Source organism: Pinus tabuliformis, chromosome 7, assembly GCF_031772625.1.
Source record: "Pinus tabuliformis cultivar Carrire ecotype Pingquan chromosome 7, CPIR1, whole genome shotgun sequence".
Lineage (NCBI taxonomy): Eukaryota > Viridiplantae > Streptophyta > Pinopsida > Pinales > Pinaceae > Pinus > Pinus tabuliformis.
The window spans coordinates 1,349,560,226-1,349,583,143 of NC_142293.1; the positions used below are offsets into that span (position 1 = coordinate 1,349,560,226).

The 22,918-nt window shown below is 40.2% G+C and overlaps 1 protein-coding gene across 1 annotated transcript in view; it reads left to right on the top strand.

The window, feature by feature from the left end:
* The first annotated feature begins 1,474 nt into the window (after nt 1–1,474).
* LOC149252557 (altered inheritance rate of mitochondria protein 25-like) overlaps nt 1,475–22,918 on the top strand; it is a 214,816-nt gene continuing 193,372 nt past the window's right edge. Inside the window, exon 1 of the mRNA XM_089454184.1 lies at nt 1,475–1,750. Within this exon, the coding sequence (XP_089310310.1) occupies nt 1,475–1,750 (276 nt within the window). The remainder of the gene's footprint in view (nt 1,751–22,918) is intronic.

The window sequence follows — 22,918 nt, forward strand, 5'->3', positions numbered from 1 at the left end:
ATCCTAATATGTAATAATGCTACCATCCTTGTCCTAATGCAGGATATTCTATTCTAATATGTAATAATGCTTCTTTTTTTTTAATATTATAGTTTGTTTTTATTTATGAAAACATATTTGATAACATCAAAGTTATATTTCGAAAGAAGCGTATGGTTATTAATTCCCAAGGTAGAACATCCGAAATTAATTACTAAATAACATTCACATAATTAAAATATTAAATGCCTCGTTACAATGAACATCATCAACATACCCATCACAACTCAAACTAACCATTACCTTTAAAGAAGGACACACATAGTTATAATGTTGAATATGTTACTTAGATGTATACTATCGGGATAAGATTTAAGTGGGGCATTACACCATGTGGCACCCCAAATGAGAAATTGATGTCCTTGAAACAAACTTCTTAAAAGGGAATGTCAAAAACTTTTCATTAAGTCTAAGATTAAGGTGCCCCTCTTGTTTATCCCATGCTTTTTTGATTAAAAAAAGGAATTGTATTCAAATATACTTGACTCTCAAATTACTAATAAAACAAAATGACATTCATGCAATTGTTCCTGCTGGTCAAACTAATAAGGGGAAAATAGTTTTAAAATGCCTCAACCAAAACTTCCTTGCTCAGCACACCCAATACAAAAACCCACAGCAAATACTTCACTTGATTTTTAAACTATTTAAAACTTCAATTAATATTTTGTATCAAATTAGTATATTTTTATCACCTCTCATATATATAAATATATATGAAGAACTTAATAAAAGTGTCTTGAAAAGGCAAAATCATTTTTGTTTACTTTTTATTTTAATTATTTTTTTTTAAAAAGGAGATTACTTCTCAATTATTGTCAAGGTAAAAATAATATACTACTCTATCAGTTACAAACCAAGGAAATATTATTTTGAAGGTAAATTTCACTCAATTACTTAAATGGCCTACATTTTTTTTACCTTAACTTTATTATTTCCTTAAATTGAATGATAATATCATTTTTTTAAAACATTCCATCGGATTCGAATTGGTGTGTTATTATAGATTAGATACCTCATATACTTGACTCAGTCCTTTGGCTAATACCCGAGAAGTGTAGTCGTGTTCTTATTAGGAGAAGCCCGGTCACGGTCTCGACTAGCGGTGACCTGCTCTCCGGTGCCACCCGACGTATGGACCCGTGGCACTATGCCTCAACACGTCAGCAGTTTAAACCTGCGTGGTATGTTTGTAAGTCGTAGCGCTGGTAAGCTGGAGGTGCCGTGTTCAATCTGCACCAATGCCAAAATAATTAAAATATATATAAGACATAGCGCTGATGAGTGGGAAGTATTCAATTCAAACCGCGGAAATGTCGTGGCGTGTCGGTTAAGGCGTAGAATTGGTTCCGGGCAAGTCACGGGTCAAACCGCTGGACCTCCAAAATCTTAAAATATATAAGACTTAATTTATAGAATTACCATATAATTACATATGGTAATATTTAAATTATACGAGAAGAGGAGACGACGCACGTATGGCACAGACAGCGAGCTCAAGAGCTTTCATGCGAAAGAAGAGGAGCTTTATTTCTATGATGCATTCTGTTTTCCATGGGAGAAGGATAGGCATTATCGCATGATTCGAAAGCTCGAACAGAAGTACTATCGCAACCAGGGCTTAGAGAAAGCATTCATCGATTCAGATGAGCCTTTGAAGCCGGATGCTCACAAACCTAAGCCCAAAATCCTCAATAAAATCACGAAAAATGTACACTCAGAATAAAACAATGATTCAGACAGAAATGAAGCGGCGCAAACACCATCCATCAAAATTAGTGAGGAGGATGGGGATGCATTATTGCCAAAGAGGATCTCATCCCAATCGGAAAAATTCCTATAGCAACAACACCAATTGACTCAAATTCGAATGATAGTGGCATGGAGGGTTTATCTGAGAAGAAGAAGAAGAAGGGGTACAGTAGTTTGTGAAGTCCCTCAGGAGCGCCGAAACACCCAATTTGGACGGAGCGACGGCGGGAGATGCTATGCCCTATTTACTCATCTCGATGTTTGAGCTTCCTGCTAGATGGGATGGCCCCTCAGGAACTATGCTTCTCATTGACAAGCCTAAAGGTTGGACTTCATTTACTGTTTGTGGAAATTGTGTCGCTTGATTAAAGTAGAGAAGGTTGGACATGCAGGAACTCTTGACCCGATGGCAACTGGGTTATTGATTGTTTGAGTCGGTAGCATAGATTTTCGGTGATGAATATGGTACAAGAAGGGTTTCCAGTTCCCTCTTTTAAAGCAGTTTGATGCTAACGCTGAAATAAACATTTGCATCCATAGCTACAGTTCGTACTTTTATTTAGAAAATGAAGACAAGGGCAAACTATTTCTACAGTTGTGAAGCTATGCCAACAAAATTTCGGTCTGCCTGAAAATCTAAAAAGACAAATCTAAGAGGGCAGAAAACGCAGGTGGGTGTAAGGCCTGTAAGGTCAAAGGGTTTTAACCGGCTCTGATACCAAAATGAAAGGACTGTAAAGCCAATGTAAATACAGTAAAGGGGTTTTTATCATGAGCCTGTAATTAATTTCCTGAAATTTTACAAAATTAACTAACAGAACTGCTGAGGGTACCTACCTATGCACCTGTGATTGATGATGCCTCCAGCTACCCTGTGCAGTTGCGGTGGATGATGCCTCCAGCTACCCTGCTTCGGTTACCAAAAGACCGAATCCACCCAGCCAAACTGAGCAGAACCTCGCTACTCAGTCCAGTAAGCTTCTTAGTTGAAGCAGACTGTTCCCCTGTGCCCAGAAACCTCAGAACAATCCGCGCTCTTCCTGTTGGTAACTCCAGTTTATGGATGTCCTCCCTTCTTCAGTTTCCCCTTCCTCCGTTCTTTTCCTTCCTCCCCGCCCCCTTCCAAAATTCTTCTCTGTGGTTTATATCTTGTTTCTTGGCGGTGGCCGCTCTTCCACCAACAGCCCACCGCTTTGCCTCCTGGTGACACCCTTCCATGTCACGTATCATATATATTTCTTTTATGGTCACGTATCATATATATTTCTTTTATGATTTAATAAACTATATTTCTTAATGAGTTAATAAAATATATTTCTTTTATGATTTAATAAAATATATTTCTTTTTATGGTTTAGTAAAGTACTTCTTTTTAATATAAAGATCATAAGGTTATACTAAGTACCTTACTTTTAATTAATTTATTATTATAATTTTATTAATAATCTAAAATATATAATTATATAACCATCTTTTAGGATTTAGCTTAATTTTTAACATCTATCCTTTTATAGTTATGTTTACTTTATATATTTTAATTTGGTATCTATCCATTAATCATGATACATTAAGCAATATGGGTGTTGATGGGTGAATAGAACTTCTATTTGAAGAAGTGTCATGATATTTAATACTTATAGTTAATTTAGTATATAAATTCTAGTGCAGTGTATGCGACACATGCATATATAGCTATCACATGCATGCATCATATGCCTGCTATTATTCTTGTGTTCTCTATATTTATAGATAGGTCGTTACAATAGCAAGGATTACTTAGGGCTGCTCTCTTAGGACCATTTCAAGATTATGAAGGAAGTTTAAGAAAACTTCAGGTGCCCTTATCAGATCAGCGATTCATCACAGTCAAGGGAGTTTAGGGCTGCATATTATGCCCTAAATAGAATTGCTGGAGCAGCTAGCAATTGGAGGAATGTTGCATCATGATATGCTACAACACTCTTAATGATTGAAGGCCCCCATAATGATGTACTTCCTACAGCTGTCATAAAATCTCAGATTTGTATATTTGTAGTATCTCTCTTTTTGCTGAACTATTGAAGAATATAAGAAGAATTGATCAAGGGTTTCCCCACATTAGGGTTTGTCCCTGGCTGGTGCCACATCCTGTGTCCTCTTGTCTTGGCTTGTCTTCTACTGTTTATGTTTATGTTCTATCCGCATTTTACTATCATGCTGATGTGATTGCTAATCCAGAAATTGATATTGGGCTAATAAGAAATTTGAAGTAAATTGCTCTTAAGCATAGAACATACCAAAATTTAACATTTATTAATACCCATTAATATTTTTATTTTCCTATGTTTAGACTTAGGAACCCATTAAAAATATTAATTATTTTAATAATTCCTTATCTGGGTGGAATTTCTCCAAACAATTTCTGGGTCTTGGAGACCTCATGTGTTCTAGCCCCTCCACAAAATTTCGGAGCTAGAACACATTTGATGTTACCCAAAATCAACACTCCCTTTTAGCGAGGAATGTGCTCTAGTAACACTTCTCAATAGAAGTACTACACCGATCCACTGCATTGGTTCTCTGTGCTGCTGATGGTTGTCCTGATGCCCTCCATCCACTGCACTACTGCTTCGTGCACTGCTGCACATGAATTTGCCACTGCCACTGCTAACTACTGCACTACAACTCAGTTGTTGAGAAGTAAGTAATTGAAACTTCACCCAAAAACTGACATGCTAGTTAGTATGGATGCCTCGTGATGCTGAAGCTACCTCTGCTACTAATATGTGCTGACCCTCTGCTGCTACTGTGCTGCTGCAAACTGCTTTGTGCCTCTCGCATTGCTACAACATCCACTGCGCTGCCTCAAACTTTGGTACTCTAGCTTTGCCACTGTCTCTCCATCACACCTCGCTCCAACCGATTCCCGTCCCTTTGCTACTATCGTTAAGGGCCCCCGTTGCCGTATGTGATCCAAGAGTTTGGGCACCTCTTGGATCCTGCCTGTTGTTCATGTAGTCCTCTCAACTACAAGTCCATGTCGCCCCACCTCTTCCCTAGAGGCGCATGAACACTCCTGGCACAATCGTCATCCTTGCCTTCCCTATCAGCTTTCGCTGGAGCAACCTTTGATTCAGAAGCTTCCTCCTTGCCCTTCTTTTGGGGGCACTGAGTGGCATAATGTCCAAGTTCCCCACACTTGAAGCATCTGACCTTGGAAATATCCTTCTTCTTCCGCTTCTACTGCCCTTGCTATCCCAATGATGCGAGGGCTGCATCCTCCTCTTCATCCTTCTCGATCCAGGCTCCTTTGCCGCTACCCCCTGCCTTGGTCAACCTCCTGATCTCTTCTTGTCGAAGAGCTGCCTACATCTCCCCCCACTGAGGAGAGTCACTTTGCCTAAGATACTTTGGACAAATGTCTCCCATTCCTCGGTGACTGCATTTAGGGCAGTCCTGACCATGAACTCAGGATATGGTGTAAACCCCACCGAGGTCAACTGGTCTCTAATCCCTTGCAAGCTGAGGAGGAAGGGATCGATCTCTTATCCCTTCTGCATCTAGTACTATCTCATCTGATTTTCTAATAGTACCTTCTGCTGGATGGAAGTGCCCTGGTACAAGGTGGTTAGCGTCTCCCACATCTCCCTTGCTGTTTCTTTCTCAGCAATGTGTGGTACTACATGATCTTTGACCCCATCTAGGATCATGTACTTGGCCTTCGCTTGGGCCTCCTCGTACTTCTTTAATGGATCAACATCGATCAGAACGACAACTACCTTCAAGGCATTGTCCTTGATGCGATTTTGTTCAGGACTGCTAGGATCGTGGCCTTCTAGATGACAAAATTGGAAGTTCCATCCAATCTGTCTTGATCCCTTTGTCCATTCATTGCCATCTCTGCCAACAAATATAGGACAATTTCTCTTCTCCCTCTCATGTTGCTAATCCAACAAGACTTGGATCTGGATTTCTTTGGCGTAAGAAACCCTCTAAGGAACAAGCACCTCTAGATTCCCTTTGAGTCTTGATTTCCTTCACAGAAATCCTCCGGCCAAACGTCGAATCACTGTTCTAAAATCCTCTTTTGCTGCTGCAATCTGGATCTAGATTTCTTTGGCTAGAAATCTGTCAAGGCAATGATTCCCTCTACCTCGGCTCTGTCTCCACAGACACTGTTCTGCACCAATAGCAACAACATCCCACCAGCTCCTCAGATCGAATCTGCTCTGCTCCCCCAACCCCGACAACTGAAGAATTTGAGCTCCTCTAGCTCTGCGCAATCACTTCGTGAGCTAGATCAATTCCTCCTGGTCACTGTGTCACTCCTTCCTGGTCTAGAAAGATGACGTGGCTCTGCGTGAGCTTGATCTGCCCCTCTTTGCTTCTGCGCTAGCCTAGACAGATGACGTAGTTACTGCGTGGGATCCCCCCAGTTACTGCGTTACCCTCACTTGGCTCAGAATGCCGACGCAGGCATTGCGTGAGCCTCTGCATCAACTCTTCTGCATTGCGTCACTCTCCCTCTGCGTCTCTGGCTCTGGAACAATGTTATCACTCGGGACAACTGCCTCTCTGCAGCAGATTCTCTAGATCTCTCGGTTGGTGTCTTCAGTCTCCTATGATCTACAATGCTCTGATACCATGTGAAAATTTCTGAATCTACACATCAGAAATCCTACTGCAATCACTGGTTTCTCATCTCCTACTTATTTTTACATTCAACAAGTTATTTAATTATTAAACAACGATGAAAACACTATTGTAGACTACACATACATACCATTGTTTTACAAAACGGGCGGGTTGAAACGGAAACGGCCGTTTCGGACCGTTTCATTAGCCCACAGCTTGACCCGGCCCATGACCCGTCTCGGTTGACCGGGTCAGCTATGACTCGGCCGAGTCAGCCAATGACTCGGCCGAGTCATAGCTGACCCGGTCAACCCGGCCGGGTCCCGTCATGACTCGGCCGTTTCAATAAAGTCCGGCTGGGGCAGCGTATTTACCAAAAAAAAATGAATTTTTTGCTGATTTTTGATAAAGTTAGTTAGGGTTTGTGGAGCTGAAAGGGTTATTGTGATTTGTTTAATGCTTTTGGGGTCCATTTCCCCCTCCCAAACTCTATTTAAGACAGCCAAATGCTCTCATTTCACTCACAGCAGTCTTATGCATTTGAGTGAGAGTCTTCTTTGAGAGTTAGTGAGCAGTTCTTGAGCTTGTTTTGGAGCAGCAGTGAGGAGTCTTGGAGGAGCATTGTAGCTGGAGTGAGGAGCTTCTTGGGCAGCCATTTGGAGCAGCATTGAGGAGCTGATTTTTGGAGCAAGCTTGAGGAGGCAGTTTGTGCCTGGAGGTATTTTTTTCCACCTCTATAAATCTGTTTTTACTTAGTAAATTTTAGGTGCATATCAAGATAGCTTAGAGAGTGTTTTTAGTCAAATAAATGAACATTGAATCAATTTTTTTTTTTTTTTTCATTTTCAGATTGTTTTCCTATTCAAAAAATGGCACCTAGAGCAAAAGATCCTGCTTGGGCATATGTTGAAATGGTTGATAGTGAGATGTGTTGCAAGTTTTGCCATAGGAAAATTAAGTCAGGTCCTGGGGGGATTAATAGGCTGAAACAACACTTGGCAGGGATTAAAGGCAATATTACTGCATGTAAATCTGAGGAAATTGGGGAGATTAGAAAGAATTTGTTGGAAAGCTTTGAAAAATTTAATGCAGAAAAGACTAGGCAAAAAGAGATACAGGCTGAAATTGGGAGGAAGAGGGAGATACAAAGAATGATGGCTGCCAACCCCCACTATGAGTTTGAGGGTTCTTCCTCTATCCCTCAAACTGATGCATCAAACCCTTTCCGTTATGTTCCTCCCTCTTTTGCTTCTGTTCAAGATAAGGGAAAGGGTAGAATGAAGGGTGATGGGACTATCAAAAGTTTTTTCACTCACTCAGGCTCCTCTCCATCAGATGCACATGGTCCTGAAGTTAGTAAAGGTCTTGCTCAGCCCACTTTAGATGACCATTGGAAGAAAGAATTGAGGGAGACTGCTTGTGACTACATAGCTAGATGGTGGTATGATGCTGATATCCCCTTTAATGCTGCTCGTTCACCATATTATGAGCCTATGTTTGAGGCCATACATGCTGCTGGAAAAGGCTTCAAAGGCCCTACTATGCAAGAGCTAAGGGGGTTTCGTTTGCAGAAAGAAATTCAATCAATTAATGAGTATTTGCAAGATTTCAAGGAATCATGGGCAAGAACAGGGTGTACCATCATGTCAGATGGATGGACTGATCAAAGAAACCGTACCATCATAAACTTTCTTGCCTTCTGCCCACAGGGAACCATGTTTTTAAAATCAGTTGATGCATCTGATAAGGTAAAAGATGGCCACTTGTTGTTTCAGCTATTGGATGAGGTTATTCAGGATGTGGGGGTGGCTAATGTTGTTCAAATCATCACAGACAATGCCTCTAACTATGTTCTTGCTGGTAGACTGTTAGAGGAAAAACACAAGACCATCTTTTGGACCCCATGCGCTGCACATTGCATAGACCTCATGCTTGAGGATATTGGAAAACTAGATTGGGTCAGAAACACTGTAGATAATGCCAAAAGCATAACAAAATTTATCTACAATCATACACTGGTTTTGAGTCTCATGAGGAAACACACTGGAGGCAAGGATATTATTAGGCCTGCCATCACTAGATTTGCTACACATTTTTTGACATTGCAATCTATGCTTTCCCAACATAGAAACTTGCAAAAGATGTTTTCCAGTGATGATTGGAATCAAAGCAGTTGGTCTAACAAACCAGAAGGCAGAGAATTGAAAAGGAAAGTCCATGATGAAACTTTTTGGAGAAAGGCAGCAGAGATTGTGAAGGTTGCTGAGCCACTAGTTAAGGTGTTGCGGTTGGTGGATGGGAAAGGTTGGCTATGGGCTTCATTTATGAGGCTATGGATCAAGCAAAGGAGCAAATAAAGACAGCATACAAGGATAGAGTGGCAAAGTATGGGCCCATTTGGGCAATCATTGATGAAAGATGGAACAATCAACTCCATCGCCCTATACATGCAGCTGGGTATTTTTTGAACCCACGGTATCATTATAAAGCTAAGGAGTCAGGAGCTTTGAGGGGGAGGTCAGAGATGGACTGGTTGATTGCATTGAGCGCATGGTCCCATCGGAGTCTGATCAGCTGCTGATACATCAGCAGGTCACATCCTTCAGCAATGCAACAGGTACCTTTGGGAAGAACCTAGCAAAGATTGCAAGAGAAGCAGATGAGCCAGGTAAACAAAAATTTCAATTTTCAATTTCTTAATGGTTTTACTTTTTTTATTAAAGTTTGTTAAATCATTTATAATTTGAAAGTTAGATATAATTTGTAATTTTGTTGAGCTTCAGCCTTCATCTAACTCATAATTCATTACACTCCTATGTTTTTTGCAGAACAATGGTGGGAGGCCTTTGGTGGCCAGTGCCCTGAATTGCAAAGGTTTGCAATTTGTATTTTGAGTCAAACTTGCAGTGCATCTGGGTGTGAGCGCAATTGGTCTGTCTTTGAGAGGATTCACACAAAGAAGAGAAACCGTTTGGAGCAAAAACGGTTGAATGATCTAGTTTTTGTCCAATACAACCTTCGGCTCAGACGGAACCAATTACTGAACAAAAGACCTGATTCAGATCCCATTCTGTTGGAAGACATTGATCCAACATCAGATTGGGTAGTGGAGAGTCGTCTACCAGAGTTTGATCCTGATGAGGATCTTGATGAAATTGATGTTGGAGATCCACTGCAGCGTGTTCAGTTGAATGCAGATCCCAATCCACCAGCCTCAGTCTCACAGCCAGCTAGTAGGACTAGGACTCCAGTTGTAGGTGCTTCGCCTTCCTCTGCTCAGCCACGACAGAAGCGCAGCCGCATTTGTACTCTATCTCAGCTTGCATCTGCTGCACAGCCTAGTGGTACTGGCACCACTTCTACAGTTGCAGTTGGAGACGATGATGATGAGGAGGAGCCATGGGGCCCCTTGTCTGACTCTGATGATGATGATCCAGAGATTGGTCGAGATGATCTTGGCTCCTCTGGCAGTAGCTACTAGCCTCCTTGGTTATTTGTATTTTGTTTTGACTCTTGAGTCTTTGATCATGTATGACAGACTACAGTTGACTATGTATTTACTATTGCCATTGGGTACACCGTACCATTTTGATATAATGGATTGGTTCATGAGCCTACTTTGATCATATGTTGTCTTCCATGTATATTATAATGTTGTGTGTTTGGAAACTTGAATGAAAATCTTTAAAATTATGTTTAAAATATTTAAAATTATGTTTTTTTATAAAAAAAATAAATATTTAATGTATTTTTTACAACGACCGAGTCATTGAAATCGAGCCGGCCGAGTCATTACCGAGTCCGAGTCCGAGTCCGAGTCGATCCTCGGCCGAGTCCGAGTTGTAAAACATTGATACATACAGATCATGAGTTGAAAATAGAACGAGACAAATACACAAGGGACACCGTTATTTTTGGACAAACGTCCCCGGAAAAACCCAATGTGGGAAAACTAGTGCAACAGCTCTGAGGGTTTTCTATTATTAAGCAGTAGTTCTGAATACAACTCTGGATTCCCTCTCAGCAATCATGTTACAGAGATAAAAATATACTGGTAAAAAGTGAGATTACCTCACTTCACTCGACAAAATCTCTCTGTTTCAGCAACTGGACTGGTTGTCCCTGGCTTCAATTGCGCTGCCCCTTCGCAATAGTTGCGTGGGCCTGCGTGGAGCACACTGGGACACTGTGTTAGCACTGCATTGCCTCCTCTGCCTCATGGAGTTCTGACGTTAGCCTTCTCGATTGATCCTGCTACTCCTTGGTTGAATTCGGATTTCCGCTAGAGGGTGGCTCTACCCCAGCGCTGGAAATGCGTGGGTCCTTCCTGGCCCAGCGTCAGTCTCCCTGGGTCTGTGCTGCCTCCTCTGGTGTCTCTCTGCCTCTCTCTGCTGTGTATTCGAGGTCTTGGAGAAGATCCTCCAACCTCAACTATCCCTGCCCCTCTGCTGCAACAGATCACTTGTTCGATTTTCTCAGCAAACCTCGCTCCAGAAAAATCGAACTGATTGATCTCTCAAGTGTATCTCCAACTGACCCTCAAGCCTCCTCTTATACTTTTCGTGTTGATGAATCAATGGCCGTGATCTAATCTCTAATCAACGGCTAAGGTTAAATTAGACTTGATCTTCATCACTTAGAAGTTTCTCACCCATATTCTTATTAATATCCATTAATATTTTTATTTTCCTAAGTTTAGACTTAGGAATCCATTAAAAATATTACTTATTTTAATAACTCCTCATCCGTGTGTAATTTCTGCAAACGATTGCTGGGTCTTGGAGATCTCTTGTGTTCTAGCCCCTCCACAAAATTTTGAAGCTAGAGCACATCCGATGCTACCCAAAATCAACAAGAATACAACTACATAGATGATATAGATAATCAACAACTAATGTTAAGAAGGATTGGCTATGACATCTTCATGAAAGAAGTTATGAAGACCTTGATAAGTATGATGAAGAGGGAAAACATTGATAGTGAATGCCTTGGAGATGGATTCATACAATTTGCAAGGATGTTGATGTTGTAGAAGTAGATGTTATGACGAAGGGCCATCATAAAGAGGTAATTCTTGTTTGATGTTCACTTTTGATTTTTGAAAGAAAAACATCTGGTTGGATTGAAATAGGGCTACCGACAGAAGGTTGTAGAAATTCACCTACAACTAGTACACATAAATTTGGATAGATGATTCTAAAAGGAACATGACTTGAAAGAGGTAGCAGTATGAAGGATAGCCAGATGATGACAAAGAAGGTCACTTTCCGATAAAAGAAAACTGATATGACTAGCAATAATTGGTTCAACACTATGTTTCGTTGAAGGAAAGTGATAAGAAAGATGGTCAAAGCCCTACGTAGAAGTTATGGAAGAAGATGGCTCCCTAATGTAGAAGTTGAAGTTTATTCATGACATGATGATGCAGAAAGAGGAGCCCTACAAGCAGCTGATAGTACCATGATCTCCATGAAGAAATATATAGCTATTGTTGGAAATAAGTCCCTAGTTAAGAGGGAGCTTGGGTATATTCCTTTCATGTAAAGGAATGAGTAGGTCCTCTTTAGTTGAGAGGAAGAGATAAACACATCATTCTTGTTTTCACATCATGAAGAAAGAATGTGGGATTGGGTAAGCATCCGCGACCGATACTTCTTGAAGTAGTCTCGAAAACCAATACTTTTTGAGAATGAGGTAGGGCATCCAATAGGCAAGAGTAGTTGAAGAGGAGATTCCTTGAGGATGTGTAATTCCAAGAGGGGAATGGTTCTAAAAGGACATACTTTGTGAACATGCGGATGGGGTATGTGCCTTGAGAGACAATGATGAAGGTGTCTATAAATCATTGTCTCCCCAGCATTGTGCTCTAATATAATGGAGAGATAGAGTTGTTAGTCAAGACCTTGCTATATGACAATGTTGGTTGATATGATGAGATGCACTAATATAAGTTGAAAGATAGCTTATGATATGACTTCCAATCCAACTCTTCTTATGAGAATTCTTCAATATGAGAATGCCCATGTACCATCAATATATTATGAATACCTCCCTAGTTAAGAGGGAGTGTTGAAATATGTAACTAGGCTCGATCTTCATAATATTTTATGTACTGTTAATTTTATGTATTTGATGTAAAAAGAAAAAGAAAAATTATTATTGTTATTTTATGGCATGAGTTTCATGCTTAAGGTTAATTGTTTTAGGTCATGTTGTCACTCAAATTGTACACGTGAGTGCGACAATGCTTAGGGCAGGGGTTGTCACTCTGATCCCAACCCTCTCCATTTAAGTTGTCTCCCTACATCAGGCTGAGGGGGGTAGTCACTATGGATCAAACACTGAATTTGAGAGACACAACTAAATGGCCTAACAACTTGGTTGAAGATGATTAATAAGTTTAATTATATTAGCACAACTTCATTAGATTTATTGAAATTATCAATCAAAGACCAATGCCTTAGGAGTCAAATTACTTGCACAATAGAGATTAATTTCCAAGTTACTGGATGAACAATTGCTGTAAGGATGAAATCTATCGTATATGAGATGCGACACCTAGAACTAAGTGAAATGCAAATTCATGGTTAATTTTAGATTTAAATGCCTATTCTAAGTGAAAATTTTCTCTCAACTATTTTGAAGTTAGTCTCAAATGTAGGTTGTGGAGATAAACCCAGGGGAAGAAAGTTATGGCTTTATTAACGATACCTCCCCTGGAGTTCTAACCACCCAAATGCCTCCGACGCTGCAGGGACTATGGCCTTGATGACTGCAAGGTCATCGTGTTAACCACAAGTGAGGGTCTAAACTTCGCAAGTTGGGTGAGAAAGGTGGTCCTATCTTCTTTCAACCAACCTTATGCTTGGAGGTAAATTAATTAATGCACAACTAATCCTAGGATGAAGTGCAAGCTATGAGTGAATGTCTTAAATGAGATTATTAGATGATCCTCTTAAGTACTTCATGTTAAATTAGATGTTTATGACGTTCAATTCAAGAGCACAAATAAGTACTTGAAGAGAGCAATTATAGAAACAATCTCAACTAAGACAATGTGCTAATGGAACAAGATCAACAAAGTGCCCAAATATAAATCACTTCAAGATCTATGCAATGATTAGCAATCTCAATGTAACAAGTGCTCGAATGAATCCTTTAGCAATTTGATATGTAAATTGGAAACCAAGGATTAACAACACCAATGGAGCAAGATAATTTCAAAACACAATTAGCAATTGCCAATATCACAATTTTGATCACAATATTACCCAAAGGAGATGATATCACAAGATTATCTTTAGATCACAATGAAGTTAAACAAAATAATGCTTTTATTCAATTAGCAATCAATTCCTTATGTCACTTATCAATTAGAAGCAATAGGTTACTTGCAAGAGTAAGATGCAACAAAGTGATATCAATAGAATGCCAATGTCAAGTTAATCTTCTTGAGATGAGATTACCAACAGTGACTTATAGAAGTGAAGTGTACTATGCAATGCAACAAAAGCAAGATGATCAATGATATTTTATGCTTATTGATTAGCCCAACACAAGACACCAAGAATTACAAGAGCAATCCACTTCTCACTTGCATATGAGGACAAAATGAAATATAGGAACACCTTAAGCTATGAGAATGAATTCTTATGACTTTTTAATGCTTCTTAAGGTATTTCCTTACTGCTGTAGCATGTATATCAGACTCAGAAAATTATATGTCAGACCTCCAAAATCACTTTAACATTCTAGGAGCAATGACACAAGTCTTTCTTATTACTTGTGATCAAGTATGAAATGATTATAGACTTATGCCAATGTGTTTTAGAGCTTTTTAAGGTGTTTAGATCAGATTTTACCAGACTCAGAAAATTATATGTCAGACCTCCAAAATCACTTGAACATTCTAGGAGCAATGACACAAGTCTTTCTTATTACTTGAGATTAAGTGTGAAATGATTATAGACTTATGCCAATGTGTTTTAGAGCTTTTTAAGGTGTTTAGATCAGATTTTCCCACTGTTAAAATGAATGCTTCAGATTTGATTGCAAAGAACAGTAAGGAGAGTATGAGGAAAGAGAGCAAACCCTTAGGCCTAGAGGCCTAGTTTGATGGATAGTTGACCTTCCAATGCACTATAACTCCTTCAAATACATGCAACACAATTTGTTAGATTGGAATTAAGTGGATCAATCTTCTAGTGACTGAAGCTAGGGCTCTTATGGCTGGTTGATGGATTGTTGAGCACTTCTAGGTCTTGAAACCCTTGCCAAAGAGGCTAATATGTCTGCAAAACAAATAGTTAGCAAGGAAAACCAAGATTTATGGCTCAAGATGATAGAAATAAACTATAAACAATTGCCAAACTTACCCTAGGCCTACAATCACAAAAAATTAGTGTCAAATTAGATATCAAAACCCCACAAATATGCCAAAAATGCCCAATGATGGAGGAAAAATGCCCAATAGGCTTGCGTCTAGGGCAAGATGGCCTTCTAGGGCTATGACCTAGGGCTGCAAGGCCTCTAAGGCCTGTGGCTGTCTAAGGCAAGCCTCCAAGAGGCTGTGACAAAGGGAAATGAGGCCTTTATGACATGCTGCAAGTCCAATTAGGGCCGGGACTTGATGGGGAAAAAGGCCCTAAGGCTTGTGGCCAAGGCCCAAAGGGCTGCCACTAGGGAAAAGAGGCAACAGAGGGTCTGCAACTAAGCCTTAGAGGCTGCTGCTAGAGTAGGAGGGACCCACACGGGTTGCGACTAGCTTCCAAGAGGCTAAAAATTTACTTGAACCCCTGAATGACTCACAAAAAATGATAAAACTTGCCCTCTAAGTGCTGCATGACTTCCTTCTTTAGCTGGATGTTGAGTTACTGGGAGTTGGATGACTAGATCTCACCCTCTAGGGCCTAGATCAACTTTCTGGTCTTCAATGAATAGCCCATAAATCTATTGTTGCTTCAAACCCTTAAGCTATCACCTGCAAAAATGCAAAAAATGGAGAGCCCAAATACCCAATATATATAAGAATTTAAAACCCCAAACCCCAAATGCTGTACAAAAATTAAAATGTGTTAGAATTAAAATACAAGGGTTAGAGAAAATTATTTAGAAATATTTACAAAATAAATTTTGCCCTTATTAACATGTAAATTTCGTTATAGCACAAGAGAGAGAGAAAATTTTTGAGATATTTTTTTATGAATGATGTATGTAAATGGATCACCAGCCAAAACCCTTCTGCAAAGTACCTTGCAAAATGAAAGTTCAGAATCCAAACACGGTTGATTCTTCTCCACAGTCTGTGAACTTGGAGACCAAGGCCTAGCATACTTGTAGATCTCTATTCAAACTTAAAAGATGAATTGTTAGATCATAAGAGATCTAGATCTACGGGTGTAGATCTAAACCCAACACCTAAGGCAATATACTTGTACCAATAGATGTTCCGTCTTACAAAAAATGAAATAACAATTTGAAGCATATATAATATAGAGCATAAAACAATTCACTAGCACATACCACATATTAGCAGATAGAACATCATGAATTGAAACCCCAAAGTCTTTATATTATGAGAAATACAATTCCAGTTGAGTAAGGCTCGGTACATGTGTTACAAATTACATCATCCAAAGATGAGATGAGGAGCTTGATAGCTTCCTTATATAGAAAATGAGAGAAAAAACCCCTCCAAGTGGAAATAACAACTAGTTGGCTTGATCCTCGTCAAAATAATTTTATTCGTTGATCTTCCTTTGAAAATAACTTGATCTCCACTGTTGATTTTTTATTTTTGAGGAAAAATTCGAATTTCTCTTAAAACCCCTTTTTCATTAATTCAAAAAATAATATTTTGGACTAATATCCTCAAAAAATTCACTTTGATTTAACTGCCAAGGTCCAAGGGGTCAAATTTTCTTAAAAAATCCATTTTTTCCTTGGTGGAGGACGTCCAAAAATTAATTCCTTTTTGACCCATGAATTTTTTATTATTTTCCACCTGGAGAGAATTTAATCTCTCAATTTTTTTTTGACTCAAAATTAATTAATTTTTTGGCTTAAGATTTTTATCTAATTTTGCCAGGGAAATTAATCAATTGACTCTAGAGGGGATTGATTATTTCTTCCACCCTCAAATATTTTAACCATGGTGTCTATCTATGAGTAACCATGCACTAAAATATTTTTTACATCAAATTATTACAATGTCAACCTTTAGAAGGGGAAATACACATTAGATGGGACATAGACCCTTTGCGACACAAATATGATATAGTATGTAAAATACATAGACTCGATAAACACTAGGATTCACCTAAGACCTTTGTTGGAAGCAATGTTAATACTGAGAGGGGGTGAATCAATATTAAGGCTAATTTTCATTTTTTTATGCCAATTTACTTTTCTTATTCAAACTTGGCAACCATCCATCTACTTAGTAGCAACACATAATATGGCAGCGATATGGAATCAACATACAAGCACACACCATGAGCATCATACACATGAGACACGAGGTTTTATGTGGAAACCCTTTCGGGAAGAAACCGCCAAAGATTGTTGTTGTTATTGATGTAAAATAAGAGCACCTACTCTTATACATCAATCTGTTTTTGTGAGCCACCACTCCCAGGAAACACCAATTCCCTTTGATTGTTTGCTAGCGCCCACTAGCAGGAAGCACCAACTCCCTCTTTTTGTAGATCCCTGTCTAGCTTACTAGAAGCACCAACTTCACAGATTTTTTGCAAGCACCAATTTGTAGATCCTTGGATTTATGCAAGCACCAGCTTGCAGGAGGCACCAACCCCCAAGCCTTCTCAAGCACCCACTAGAGATGAAAACACCAACTTCCTGTATGTAGGCTCCAACCCACACTCAAATAAGAATTGAATGTTCTCTGTAATTTGGCAACCACTCTGCCTGATGTCAACTCTGCTCTCTTCACAGCCTTCAGCCCACGCAACACTCTCTTCACCTCTGCTTGCTCTGCTCACTCTGTAGCAGCACACTGATCTGCTCAACAACAGTCACTCATCACAGCTCCTCGCAACACTCTAATGTTCTTGGCCCTCTGCATGATCTACAACAACCCGTTGTTTCACTCACAACACTCACCAGCTCAACTAGGCCACGTAGTCCTCTCTGCTCTCTTCTCTTCAACTGCATACAGTCAACTCTCGACCTTCTTTCTTTGCAGAAGCACCTTTGACCTTACTCACAACAACATAGCTTCTCTCGGGGTCACTTACCTCTGCATAGGCACTCTCTGCCTTTCTTTGTAGATATGGCTATGTCAATGTTACACAACAACATACACACACAAAGCTTTTCCACTTAGCTCTCTAGCAACAATGTTGTTTCCCCCACCTTTCTCATCTGAGCTCCTGGGTTTTGTTCCTCTGCTGCCCACTAATCGATGCTGCCACTCTTGTCCTGTATTCACACTACGCGAGTGTACCTTGGCATGGCTCTTCCATTCTGCTATTGCGTTTGACTTGGTCTCTACCATTGCATTAACCATGAGAATGGGCACTTGACAATTTCTCCATACTGAGAATGAATTCTCAGTCCACCTGCACACTCCAACCAGGCACAATCCTCTCTGTGAACAACTCTCCTATCATTGAGGCTCTCCATGCTTATTCATGGTTTCATACAACTTGGCTGTACTTCGAGATGGCTTCTCTGTGGATTGTTGTCCTTGTTACCTTGCCTCAGTGCTTTCTGCAAATCCATATGACTCCATGAACCAACTCTGCTGATTTTCATTTGTTCTTTGGTAGGCAGCCCATTCATCTACCTAACTCACTGAGATTTGCATTGGAGCACAGAGATGGCTTGTCTCACCTCAAGGCAGACCCAACACTCTTTCCTGAAGATTGTGGTCCTTGCTGCCTTGACCCAATGATCTTTGACAGTTGCCATTAATCCTGAGACCAACTCCTTTGCTCCTGCATTCAATCTTGCAGTTGCCGACCCATACGCCTTTAACTCTTTGTACTGTCTTATTAGAGAAATTCCACATCGTTGCCTCACAATGGTGCAATGTTTTGATACTCCTCAATTCCGATATCTTTAGCTCTCAGAGCATTTACTGTCTCATATGATTGAGCCAGTGACCATCGGCTTAATGCCATATCGGAGCCCCCTTTGTATCATAACTTTTGCGAAGTTCCGATTTCATCTTGGCTTCTTCTATTTAGCCCTCACAACATTTCTCATCATAGGACCGAGAGCTGTGATTTGTCGCTTAGCTTGAAGGTGCTAGGGCATTTTGTTCCTGCCGAGGGCCATTCTTCCTTTGTTAACTGCTCTGCGCCTTTGCTTCTTTGAACTCTCATGACCATGTGCCAACGCAATATCAGAAGTCCCCTTTATCGGAACTTTTCCAAACTCCAACTGTTCTAGAGTTCTAGAGTTTCGACATCTTCAACCTCCGATATGACGTCATCACTCCATGTGGCGACTCCTTAGAGGTGACACGTGTCACCTGGTTTTGGCCCATTAGACTACCCAATAAGGTTAAATATGCCTGCCATGTGTCCTGCCGTACTGCCATGTCATGCTGACGTCAGATGCCACTATAGCTTATCAGAGCCAATCATATGCTGCCATGTGTCCTGCTAGAGGAGAGAGAAGAGGGCCCGTCAACCTTTGGTTTTGCACTGAAATCCTTTGTTAATCTTCTTTGGCATTCCTCGACGCTTTTAACGGATATCTGCACTACTGAACATTAGAGCTTCTTAAAGTACCTCATCTAAGAAGTTCTAATACTCTGATATCTCGAACCTCCGATATTTCGATATCCCGTTATGCCGATGCGCCAATATGCTAATTTATGGGGTTTTGATATCTTCCAACCTCCAATACAGCCTGCTCCGATCTACTGAACCTCCAATATTCCGATATCGCAATGTCCTGAACTTTCGATATGCCTAAGCGCCAATATGCCGACCTCCGATACTCCGATGCGCCGATACGTTGACCTCCAACATCTTGTTCTCTGATATGCTAATGCACCGACCTCCGATATTTTGATGCGTCGGTATGTCGACCTCCGACATCTTGTTTTCTGATGTGTCGATGCGCTGACCTCTGATATTCCGATATGCTGATCTCCGACATTCTGATCTCCGATATGCTGATATTCTTTCCTTCCTAAGGCTTCAAGTCCTTGAACTTCAGCATACCATATCTTTTGATCTAGCAGTTCATTTTTGGACTTCCGCATATCGTTGGAAAGCTCTTCCAGAGCACTTTCCAATGGAGAGAGTCCTATGTAGGCTTTGATTCCTTCTGTTGCTTGAAAGATGACTCCAAATTTATCTGCTCATTGACTCTTTGGACAACTAAAATCACACCCACCATGATGATCCTCTACATGAAGCCTGCAACTACCATGGACTTCCATCTGGTCCATTATTGTAATCATCATTTTATGGCTTATCCACTAAGCATGCTGTTACGATGATTCTCTACCTAAAGCTTGCAGCTAAAATAGGAATCCTTCTGAGCCATGAACAACCATGGGATTCCTTCTAGGCCATCACTGCCAACATTTGCTACGACAAACATCAAACCTAGTCTGGTTGACATCAATGCCAACACTCCTGCCAACAGTTAGGTAATGCCAACTGCCCAACACATCTCCCCAGCATGACTGTTGACATCAATGCCAACACACTTGCAGATATCTTCACTAGGCCACTGGCCATCTAGACAATGCTAACTGTCCAACAACCTTGTCAACAGATTCCACTCTAGCTTTGGGGTATTATCTGGGAGAAAAACTCTGCCAATTATGTGTGTTTACAAACACACATAATTCGAGGAGGTTAAAAAACTCCCTAGGATGAAATCTTTTGACAAAAATCATAGGCTTACCTAGGTGTTGTTACATTGCTTCATAGTCATACTGGAATCATTTACAATAATTTTGCAGCAATTGGGTTTACAATGATAAAATGGGAAGCTGAATGATGGCTTTGATCTTCAAAAAATTTGTTCGCTGCTTTTACTCTTGCTTCTTGGACTGTTGACAAAGTGTGGTTAGTAGGTCAAATCACCCATTGTATGCTTCTGTGTTTTGTTATAAAGTCAAGAAGTCAAAAGAGTCATTGTCATATGTGAAAGACTCCATTGGGTATCTTGTAACAAGTTGAAGAAATTATTTTTGAGTTATATGTGTCAAAATATCTCTCCAAGACGAAGTTGGCCTGCAGAAGACAAGCCGACCCTGTCTAGGGCTATTTGAGCTCCTAGGAAAGGTATATATACAAAGCATTCAACCTCATTTGTATCACTCAATCAAGCCCATTGAAGCACTCAAGAAAGACAAGAAGACTGACAAAGAAGAGGAAGGATCTAAGAAGAAGGAAGAACAATGTCTACTAGCCAAATTTCTATCTTTATTACCTCACACGTGCGAATTACAGCTAGGGTTTCCGCGGCTACAAGGGCGAAAATTCTGATCTCTCAAGAAGGACTGAAATTTCAAGTGAGAAAGCTTATTTGGTGGTATATTATCCTAGAAGGAAGAAGCAGCTCAAGTGAAGCAAGAAAGGAAGCCTAAAATAGCCTCTTTATCCCACACGTGCAAAGTTGCAACAATTATTGGAGTGTCGAAGTTGCAACAATTATTGGAAGGTTGAAGTTGCAGCTATTGCTGGAGGTCTGAAATTGGTTGTTGGACGCTGTTGAAGAAGGTTTGACTTATTTTGACTTTGAGAAGGTAAGCTCATCAAGAAGGAAGGTTGACTTGGTCTTGGAGGGGTCTCTATCTTGGGTCTAAGGGTCTTGGAATTCGTCATTTGAAGATTCTATAAGAAGAGAATAATTTCTTGTGGGTTTTCCTCTCTAAAAGAGGTTTTGGCCCTGACTAGAAACCTACATCTTGTGTCCATTTGTTTTATTGATCTTCATGTTTGGTAGCTGTTTGATGATAAGAACACTATAATAATCAAAATAAGAAGAAGCAAATCATAAGTACATCAAGTTAAAGTAAAGAACATCACAAGCAATTATCAAAGTAAAGAGAAATCATCCCTAATCTAGCTGCCCTAGATTTCTCAACAAAACACACCCTTATGATCATGTGAGATTAATATCATAAGGGACAAAAACCATTATAGTATCATTGTGAACCATATTTAATGTTAGGAGCACAAGAATAGTTCACACAAACCTTGCCTTCCAATATCTTTCTAGCTTAGGATTTGTAAGCAAGTTACCACACTTGTGTTAGGATGATTATATCTTCAACCCTATTAGGTGCTTCGAGACCCCAAAGGGAATTACATGTCATAGGTAGACCCATCAATCCAGATGTGCATGTGATAATGATGCTAATAGAGTGGGAAAACCTTCAAGAAAGATGGCCATAGCCATGGAATCAGCTGAAGGGGGTCCAACATCTCTAAGTGTTATAATGAGAAGAGGGAGGAATCGTGGAGGCATGAGTTATGCCTATCCTTGACCTAGATTTTCCACCCCTTTGGTGTGCCCTTTACTTTAATGATTTATCTTTCTTTCTCACATAGTTTAGGGGACCAAGCTTGCTTTATGCTTTTCCAATACCCCTTGAAGATGTAGCAATTTCTTGCTCCTCTAGGTTGGGACATTCAAGAGTTCATTTGTGATGTGGCATGAAATGTTGAGTAACTAGGTGATGGTTAATGAGGGGGGTAGAGCTCGTGCTAGGGTTCTTCCCGTGTGCTTTCTATGTTCCAACCATCTTTTGTATTTTTCTTTTTTTTAATTGCACCTCATATGCTTTTAACATTCGTTTAGCTGCATCAACCTCTTAGGGAAAAATTTTGGGCCCCGACTCAGAGATGAGAATAAAGGGTGCCAATCCCAATGACGAATGATAGTCAACCCAAAGAATGGATGTGGATAATAAGGGAAATATGGCATGTGGTAAGTATGGATTACTTTGGGGATACTACTTCAATAAGTGCCTCCTATTAGTGCCCCTCCTAAAGAGAGGACCTTAGGGGAGGTCACATTGGACTAGGGGCAAAGGATAACCTCCTAGGTGAGGTGTGGGACTAGGGTACAATCAAGAGCTATCAATCTTCCAACTTGGCTTGTGATCGATATTAGTATTCCTAAAACACTAAATGAAAGCACATGATTACCTTTGGGAATGGTTAGTGTACCTTCCGACAAATGACCCACCTTCCTTCAAGAAGTATGTTAGATGGGACAGGGAGCTGATGGGAGCATAAGTGGAGAGCTCTGATGAAAAGCTATCTATGGGCCATCATAAGGCTGTTGGCTGCTTGGCTGTCAAATGAGGAGAAAAAAATTCTCCCATGGGTTACCCACTTTGGGTGGGTAACAGTTCCCACAAGCACCCACAAAAAAAAATTCATTTCATCATGAGTTTTTGAGGGAGCATTCACAGAATGCTTTTAAAGGTCCAGGGAGCGTGTTGCAAGCTTCTTTGGGAAAGGTGTTCTTCATTGTGGCATAGAGCGTCTCAAATGGCTTGGGAGTGTGCTCC